Here is a 9,535-nt window from a genome sequence, read left to right as displayed (position 1 = left end):
TGCTGATGCCAAATTTGATTCACTCTTTTTAAAGATTTTTTGCGATATGTGCAATGATGGAAATCACCCATCCTGGAGAGTATTAAATGAGGTATGCAAAAATAAGGGCCATCAGGTTGTGTTATGAGTGGAATTTGCTGCAATTGAAGGGAGAGAGTATGGTGAAGGAATACTCACGTAGTGTAGAAAAGGGAGATTAGTGGGCTTGCCATATCTAGGGATTCTAGGCAATGCAAAGTGCTTATAAAAAATATGGAAATGTCAATATGCCGTGCGCCTAGAGCATTTGGAGGCCCAACAAAGCACATATGACAACCTTTGCTTCAAAGCCGATGCCCGGATAGCACATGCACAAGAACTTTTGGACAAATTCTCACAATAATTCCCACATTGTGACTTACCTCAACATCATGAGCTTCTGTGAGGGAGGCACTGCATACCTAGCGAGGTACGATTGGGGGCAGGGGACCGCCCCGGCCCGGTGGTCCCCTACCCCCAATCATACCTAGCTAGGTATGTGGTGCCTCTCGAGCAGAAGCTCATGATGTTGAGGTAAGTCACAATGAGCGACAAGTGCTTGTAGAAAATTCTTTGGAAGTACATGAACAGGTGTGCAATCACTGCAAAGAATCATGCACAAAGAACGTATTGATGCAGAGGAAAGATATGAAAAAAAGATGAAGGATCTGCAAGTGAAGAACAACAAAATAGAAACAAAGATGGATAATATGAGGAACGTGAAATCTCGTAAATTGACAAAATTGGAGTTTGAAATGAATCATATGGATTTGGACAGGATAAGGTGTGAGGCATTTGAGCAGCAAGTAAAACTTTTATAGAAGAGTAAAGAGAATGCCAAAGATGCACTGACAATAGCATTAGTACAGGGATACATAGCCGATAATGTCACAGTGGCCAACAACAAGAACCGGGGCAAAAATCTCTATGCATAACAGCAATCTGCTATTTGAAAGATGCGTGTTAGGAGATCTTGTGCAGCATCATGATCCCGAAGTCAAATAATTGACACAATGTTGATTCTTAACAAGTCACACCAATCACCGCATCTTGTGTTCTGTCCTTTGCAACCAAGACCGGTTTGAGTTAACCTGTCAGCATTGCCAATACCCCCAATCTTACCACCACCACCTTCACCACTTCTACTGAATGATACAGAATCATAATATATGTATGTATGTATCTATGTTTGCTCCTATGTGCAATGTATGTGTTGGTTCACAACACATGCACGAATTCACAGTAACTCGGCATGCACACCCATGTTGGTCCTTACGATCCAACACTACAACCTCTGCCATTCGGACGGTATTTCAAAATCCTAATTAGAATGTGAGCCTCCCACTGTTGAATAATGCCACAAGATACGTTTCAAAATGCTCCGGAAAGAGGTTTCTCCCTCGTGTCCAACAAACACTGCCAATTGAGCCCTCTTTCACCAGCATTTTAAAAAGCCTTGAACAAAGCTAAGCTGCCCCAAGATAGCCATCCTTGGCTATGTTTCAAAACACAATACAATGAGACCCCTCCGGTTGCATGTACCATTTCAAAACATTGTGGGAAACTGCTACCAAGGGGGCCTTGTTTTCTCTCTGTGTTTTTTTAAGGGAAAATTATCGAAATACCCTTCTAATTTGTGGAAATTCCCAAAATTCCCAAAATGCCCTTCAAATTTTCCAAAATTCCCAAAATACTACTGGTTGTGAGATTGAATATCTCCAAAGATTTAAAAATTTGTACTTTTCCATAAACAGATTGATTTTCTATCAATACAGGATGCTAAAACTAAAATTTGAGTTGGTTATGTTGGCTTTGAAGATGAATTACTTCATTATTTTTAGACATAATTGCCTTTTCTTGCAAGGTAATTTGTGACAAATTACATGCTAAGCACTGAAAAATGGATCTCACTGTCAAAAAGGAATTAAGACTAGAAAGTCTTGAACAATTCAACCAAAATAGATACAAGGGCATTCGCGAATTTTTGAAATTTGAGGGGATATTTTGGGAATTTCCACAAATTAGAGGGGTATTTTGGTAATTTTCCCTTTTTGTAATAAGTGTTGACAAGTCAGCTTTTTTATTCCACCAACACAGTGCATCAGGCCGAGCACCCTGGACTATCCTTTGCCTTGAAATATTGCCAAGGGCGCTTAGCGGGGGTTGAATCCACCACCTTGGTGATGCAAGTCCTACCCTCTTTCAACTAAGCTATCCCCCTTGGGTAGTTTTCTCTCTATCTTAAAATGCTAGAGGGTGATACACCAAACCTTTGCATCCCAAATCATTATTCATTGCAACATGGCGTACACAATATGTATGTATGTTGTATGTGTGTGCACACATGTGCAAATGCTCATTTGAGAGAGAGAGAGAGAGAGAGAGAGAGAGAGAGAGAGATAAGTGTTGCCAAAGTGCTAGGGAGCATTGCTCCTAATGCCACTTTTTTTTTTTTGCAAAACTCACAATTGTGAGTGAATTAAATTTAACATCCCAAATAATTACAAGGTCTTGTCATGCTCGTGTTGAGCCATGACGACATCCAGGGACCATAATTATAACGGCTAGCAGGGCAACCTCCCTTATCCTTGATACGTAGGGTCCATTCTCATGTTCTTATGAGATCTTTTACTTACCGATAGCCAAGATTTTCCCCCGTCCTAGGCATGCCATCTGCTGACAACAAGGCACAACTTTGTCTTGGTTTTTTTTAAGGGAAGTCAATTTGGATCCACCAAAATACATGGAAGAATCAAAGCTTTGTATTGGGATGTACGACTGTGAGGCCCAAAGCATTTGAAGTTGAAAATTAAGGTCCAACTAAAATTAAAAAACTTTGAAAGAAATTGGTCTCTTTATTGACGTGTGCCGAAAGTAATAATTTACACGATGATGAGAGAAACGAGAAGGTTAACAAATTTGGTGGCCCCTAGGTTTTTCTCAAAAAGAATGTAATCACAAATCACAAATGAAATGAATTGGACATTAAATTCTGCCATCACACTACCCTATAAGATTCACAAGCGCATTACCCTATAAGATTCACAAGCAATGCGCTTGTGAAAGAGAAAGCACCCAAAACGAATATGCCATCTGCCCAGCTTCTGAGCGAAGAGAGCGAGCATCCGAGAAGAATATTCCAATCTTCAATCCTCGCATGGAGGGAGGAGCAAAGGCTTGCAGCCTGTGCTGTTGATCAGCTTCATGAGAGAACGGAAAGCCCACCTCGTCGAGCTCGCGTCGCTCTCCATCGAGCAAGCCTTGGCGCTTCGACTGATTTGCTCCATTTGGAAAACCTCCTCTTGATCCACAAAGCATGCCACCAGAGCATTGCACCCATTCACTACCAAGCATGCCAAGGACTTGTCCCTCATCATCTCCACAATAGAGCCCTCCACTTCCATCACACTTAAGGCCCTTTCCTCCCCATCCTTTATCCTCCCTGTCTTGCAATAATAAGCAAAATGCACACAATTGTTCTCCATCACATCATACACCCCGAAGGTCTTCTTCCGCTCGAAGAAGCTCGCTCTCTCCAACACCACCTCCAATGCGTCCGACGCCGTCATCGAGCATACCCCTCGTACCGCAAGGATCCTCTCCCATAGCCCAACACCATAGTTGAACCTTCTGAGGATTCCCCCTTTGAGAAAGCACTTCAAGCAAGAGGTGACAACTCCTATCAAGGAGCCATGGAACTTGCATTCTTCACAAAAAGGAGAGATCTCGGATCTGCTGGCTATCAGCATGAAGCTTGTGTCTCCCATGAAGTGGACCACTTTATCTCCACCTAAAAAGATACCTATGGAAAAGATCAGGATTGAGTAATTAAGAAAATGGGTAGGCAATTAATGAGGTAATTAATAAGGGCTGGAAGGGCAATGGATGACAGAAACACAAGAAGATTCCCATGTAGGAAAACGGAGTATTTTGCACTGTTTTTCTTACAATGAACAACATCATGAGCTTCTGCTTGAGAGGCGCCGCATACCTAGCTAGGTACAATTGGGGGCGGCCCCCCACCGGGCCGGCCGTCCCCTACCCCCCACGTACCTAGCTAGGTATGCAGTGCCTCCCTCACAGAAGCTCATGATGTTGAGGTAAGTCACAATGTGGGAATTATTGTGAGAATTTGTCCAAAAGTTCTTGTGAAAATGAAGAGCTTAATAATGACGGATTAAGTAAGGTTAAGGAGCCTTAATCAGGATGCCAATAAAGGTAGAAAAATGCTGAGAAAGTAATTATAGGGAGACGAATGAGAAGAGAGAGGGGACGATGAGATACCATGGTGAGGGAAGAGGTAGCCCCATGTTCGGCGGTAGGAGTAGATGTGGTCGCCTGCAACAAGCTCGCCAGGACGGATCTCGTTGGAGAGAAAGCCCATCTCCCACAAATCAGCTCACAAGTCGCGCCCCTCTCTCCCTCTCTCTCTCTCTCTAGGCCGATCTCATTCCTTCACATGCATTCTCTCTCCCCCTTTGACGTCTCTTGGATTGCGTTTAAAATTTCTACTCCTTTGAACTTTCTCTGTGTCCTCCACTGTCCCACGGGCATCCCCGAGGCAGAGGCATCTTCAAGGGTCTATGCCTCCTCTCTCTCACTCGCACTCACATGTTGGAGTGCACTTATGGGGCACTTCTACAAAATTGGGGCAAACAAGGTGAGAGGCCTGCTAACTTCTGAGTTAAGGGGCGTGCTAACCTCTTAAGTTGAGGGGGGATGAAAGTTAAGGAGAGCTAGTCTAAATGAGTGCCCACAATCATATGAGATTTTTGGTGTGCTATAATATATATCAATTATACATATATATTCAATTATATATTGCAAACTGCCCCACTTGAACAATAAGATGAAAGGTGCACACTGCACATTAGCATTTTTTTAAAAAAAACAATCAAATTTTAAAAATGAAAAATAACAACAATAAAGTAAAGAGACACACTGACAAACTTAAGCAATTTTTGTTTTCCCTGGTGAATTGTATTAACACTACATAAAAGACCCTCTAACGCTCAAGCAAAAAAAATATTTTAATTTTGTTATATAAAAGAGAGATTTAATAAGCATAAGAAATAATAAACTAGTTCAGTGGAATGAATCTAGATAAAATCTTTAGGACTCATTGCAAATCTAAATGATAAATAAAAATTCATTTAGTCAATACTTTATATCATAGGATCAAACTCCAATGAATGCAGTTCATAATTCTTTGTTTTCTAAATCTTTTTTGGGTATGTCAAAGTCAAGCTATTAGAACTGAACGACCTTCACCATATAAGTACTAAGGCCTTTAGCAGGCCAAAAAGTAAATTTGAGCACCCACCCCTCGACCTTGCGCAAGTTGAACTCTTGGGGGTCTAGTGCCCCAACCACTTCACTCGTGTGTCGTTTGAAATGTATGTTTGATGTTGTGAAGGTGGACGGATGTAAATTTGGAAATTTGGGAATTCAAGGCGCCCAATCTAGCCATTTTGCTCGTGGTGCCCAAAATGACACCTGCTCTACATCCCCTCCCACCATGTGCATGTCACCTAGAGAGGAGGTGGTGGAGGCAAAAACATAATGCATACAGATCTTGGGCCATTGGAACGGGATGGTCTGAATTTACAAAATTGCCCCTCTCCTTACACATTTGTCTTTGTTTACAATATACCAAGTGGGACTTGCATTACCTATGACAATGTTGCATGTGACAATAAGAACAAAGAATTTATATACAAAACAATGAGCATGTCGAGACCAATTTTAGAACCATGACCTATAGTCTCTAGCTTTCTCTATCTTTCAAGCCTTGACTTGAATATGCATCAATGTAGCCCTTGATGAAAACACAATGCTAGCTTTTGGCACTTTTTATAATGTGACCTTTATTTGCAATGCTCTTGTTAGTGCCTGATCTGTCAGGGCATTCAAGGTATTCAGGATATTACCTTTTGAACTGTAACTAAGACCTTTAACTTTTGAACCTTAGGGATATGTGGACATTAGTACTTATATTTTTGGGTAGTTGTGAATGTGCCTTATGGTATCTGATGGCGTGAGGCAGTTTTAGGATAACTATCGATGCAGTTCTCCTTCTCCTGATCTCGTACTGCTGTTTATGCTCTATAATTGGGTGATGATGATGAAGATAACCTGATGGAAGTCTCTTTTCCTCTTCCTTATGGTGTTCTTTGATTATTTACTTTGCAGTATTGTGTATGAATACTCAGTTTACTGTTCCTGGTTCTTGTAAACTGCATGTTTCCTGCATTAAATACCTGTTAAGACTATGTACCCCTAACATTTGGCGATCTTGTTGTGCGTGTCCTAATCGACATGGGAGTGAATTACAGTAATCTCAAAGCAAACGATGAGTCGGTTATGATGCCAAGTTTCTTTCTCGTGCTCTAACCGCCACTTTCTCTCTGAAGTGGTTCTTGCAAATGGTTCGAATTCGGCCTGAAGCATATTGCACTTAAGAATTCAAGAGGTTCTTGCCATGTTAGTCGACCTCGACCACCTGCTGGAATTCTTGAATTGGGTAACCCTGTAGGAAGAGTTTGAGGAATATACATCAAATTTCCTGAAAAATTTCTTATCGAATCTTCCAGGGGAAATCAAAATTACAATTGTTGACAAGTTGCAAGTGTTTACAGGGGTTCTTGACAGTATCTGTGCAGTTTCTGTGCAGACAGTTTTTGTGCAGTCTGCAGTTTGCATTTTGCAGTTTGCAGTTCAACTGTTTACATATTGCAGATTATAGCATTCCAGTTTGCAGAATGTTGTTTCAATTTTTCAGTTTACAGAATGCAATTTTAGTCTTTCAGTTTACAGACTACAATTTCAGGTATTTCAGTTTGCAATGCAGTTTAAGCAGTTTCAGGGTTTAAAGAGGTAGAAATGCTCTCTATTCTTTTGATGTGTGATTAATGGCAAAGAAGAAGAAGAAAAAGTGTTCAATATGTCAGAAGTATGAGCACCACACAAAGGAATGCCCTTACATGTGGAAGCCCTGTCAAAAGGAAGATGTATGTGTCAAATACTGTATGCATAAACTGTGCAAGAAGTTGTATCGAATTGTTAGATCTTTTCGAGATGCATCAGATCATGAGAACTATGTGATGCACAAGAGGATTTGGATTATTTTTCTAATCTTCTTGACAAGGCGGAAGACTGGCATGAAGGTCGTGAAGGAAAAAGAAGAAAGTCGTGCTCTAGTATGTGCAAGATACAGGTGTTACAAGAAGCAATTGAAGTCTTGACAGAGAAGTATGAAGATCAGTTTCAGGAGGAAGACGAAAGTGATGATAAGTGGGAAGTTACAACACCAATGTTCCCCTTGGTTGGGAAAAATCAGGTACAATCATGTTTAACTTCTCCAAATGCACTTGCTATAAGTTCCAAATCAATGAAAGAAGTTCAAGCACAAATTCAACCTGAAGAAGTCAAGAAGGTGATGTTGGAAAGGGCAGAAGAAAAGGAGTATCCTAAGAGCCAAAGAATCCAAAAGGAGCACTTAGTATCCCAAAACCACAGTCCAAATAAACTCAAGGGTTTGCACAATGTTGAAGTACCAACAGTTTTTCAGGCACCTGCAGTTTCAAAACCTGAAGTTTCAAAGCCTGATGTGATTTTTTAGCACCTAAAGTTTTTCAACCTGATTTTGATGTTGTTGAACATGGGATCAAAGTTGTAGATACTTAGATTTTTGAAGAGAAGAAGTTGATTCAAATAGGAAAGTTTGTTCAATGCAAGGGAGATGAAGTCCAAAAGATGAAGAAGGAAGAAGGAGGAAGCCAGGAGCAACTCATAATCCAAAGGAGCCAAAAAGATTTCCAGCTATCCCCAAACTTCACATCATGGAGACTTGTATCTTTGCAGGAAGAGAAGGCGAGTTGCCCAAAAGAAGAATTATTGATTGAGAAGAAGGGAATACAAGTGGGAGTAAGCGAGAGAAGCCACCAATATCCCATACAAACCCATATACCAACATTTGACATCAATCTTGAAGAGGTTGAAATTCAGGGAGACATCAGATTTCAGTGTACTGCAGTGGAAGAGCTGAAGATAGATAAAGACATAATGTGTGCTACTGATGAGGATGATGTGATGAATCAATTTTTGATGAATCTTGATGAGGAGTATTCGACAGGTGACAGTCCAGAAGGTGTTTGTGTTGATGGAGACGAATTTTTTGGAGTTTTGAAGACTGAAAACCAAATTCTAGGAGTGGATATGAGTTATTTAGGTTGTGAAGATAAGGATCTTGACTTTCAGATCCCTGAATTACCAGTTTTGATACCGATGGTCCTTGATTTGGAAAGTTTCAGAATTCAGATCCCTGATCCGCAGATTACTGATTTGCAAAGAAGTTATGTACATGAACTTGCTGCATTTCAAAGTTTTTTTCTTTCTCAAGCAAAGATGATCAATAATCTCTCATTAGAGCTAGAGAATGAGAGACATTCAAGTATGGTTGCAGCAAATGAAGCACTTTCCAAAATCAGTCAACTTCAAGAAGAGAAGGCATCATTGATGGTGGAGATTTCTTAGGTTCAAACTGAAGGCGACTTCATATTTCTTACTGTTATGAAGTTCATGATGCTCTTAAGCAAGTTTTTTTGGATAAGGATAATCAAATTGAGGACTTGAAGCTTCAAGTTACTCAAATCAAGAATATGGAGTCTTCTTCAAATCTTGATGTTACAGAAGGTTTCTTGAATGATGATGTTGTTATCAATGATCTTTATGATGTTGGTGCTTTTACAAATTTAGTCATGGATTGTAATGGAATTTGCCTATTCAATTCGAGAGTAGCGGAATTTAATGAGAGTACTTTCAAGAAATGATTTTGTGAGCATAGCGGGTTGACATAATTGAAGATAGCAACATAATCATAGCAATTAGTTAACTTGGCATAGACAATACTTTTTCAAGAGAGAGAGTTTAGAGAACATGATAACAATTGAGGACCGGATTTATGTGGAGCCGGTCCCCCCTCCAATAGGCATTTGTATTATGATTTCTCCCATAAAGAGAGACTTGTTACAATACAGTATTTGTGTTCCTTGTGACCTAGGTGATGCCATGAAGATGGAAGGCTTCATGCATCACAAACATAACATAAACTTGAAGAAAGCTTTAACTATCCCAAGTCTCAGTCCCAAGACCTCAAACACCTTTGAAGGTGGAGAGAGCTAGCAGGGAATGAGGGTAGGGAAGAGGAAGAAGAAACATTTCGTAGGAGAAAGAATTAGTTCCTCACTTATCATACTCTTGTTGCTAGCATACATAATAGCATAGTAATGAAGAAGAAGGAGATGGCAAGCTTAAGCATTGAAGCATGGCTCTTGGTTGGATTTGCACTCCATAGCCAAGAGTGTTGGTGTAGGCTCTCAACCTCTACTTGCTTGGAGAAGGAGAGGGAGCTCTTGCACTTTGCATAGTACACAATGAGAGTGCTTGTGAGTGTGTGTGGGTGAGTATACCCCCTAAGCACCCCCCTAGCTTGCTTGGGTCGACCCCCCCTTGTAGC

The 9,535-nt window shown here is 40.6% G+C and overlaps 1 protein-coding gene across 2 annotated transcripts; it reads right to left on the bottom strand.

Annotated features, from left to right (window-relative positions):
- Positions 1-2,513: 2,513 nt before the first annotated feature.
- LOC147449193 (protein LEAD-SENSITIVE 1-like) lies at positions 2,514-4,569 on the bottom strand. 2 transcript variants are annotated; one of them, XM_086522568.1, is made up of 2 exons: positions 4,303-4,569; positions 2,514-3,808 (listed from the first exon to the last, which is right to left on the bottom strand). In XM_086522568.1, the coding sequence occupies exons 1-2, from the start codon at positions 4,400-4,402 to the stop codon at positions 3,165-3,167; spliced, it is 744 nt and encodes a 247-aa protein (XP_086378694.1). In that variant the 5' UTR covers positions 4,403-4,569; the 3' UTR covers positions 2,514-3,164. The 2 variants fall into 2 exon arrangements, with proteins under 2 accessions (XP_086378694.1, XP_086378693.1); XM_086522567.1 differs by having other exon boundaries at positions 2,521-3,820; positions 4,303-4,560.
- Positions 4,570-9,535: the final 4,966 nt, after the last annotated feature.

The sequence above is a fragment of the Adiantum capillus-veneris genome, chromosome 10 (assembly GCF_014529385.1).
Source record: "Adiantum capillus-veneris isolate H3 chromosome 10, ASM1452938v2, whole genome shotgun sequence".
NCBI lineage: Eukaryota > Viridiplantae > Streptophyta > Polypodiopsida > Polypodiales > Pteridaceae > Adiantum > Adiantum capillus-veneris.
The sequence above is the reverse complement of the archived record's forward strand: the minus strand, read 5'-3'. Positions and strand labels throughout refer to the sequence as shown.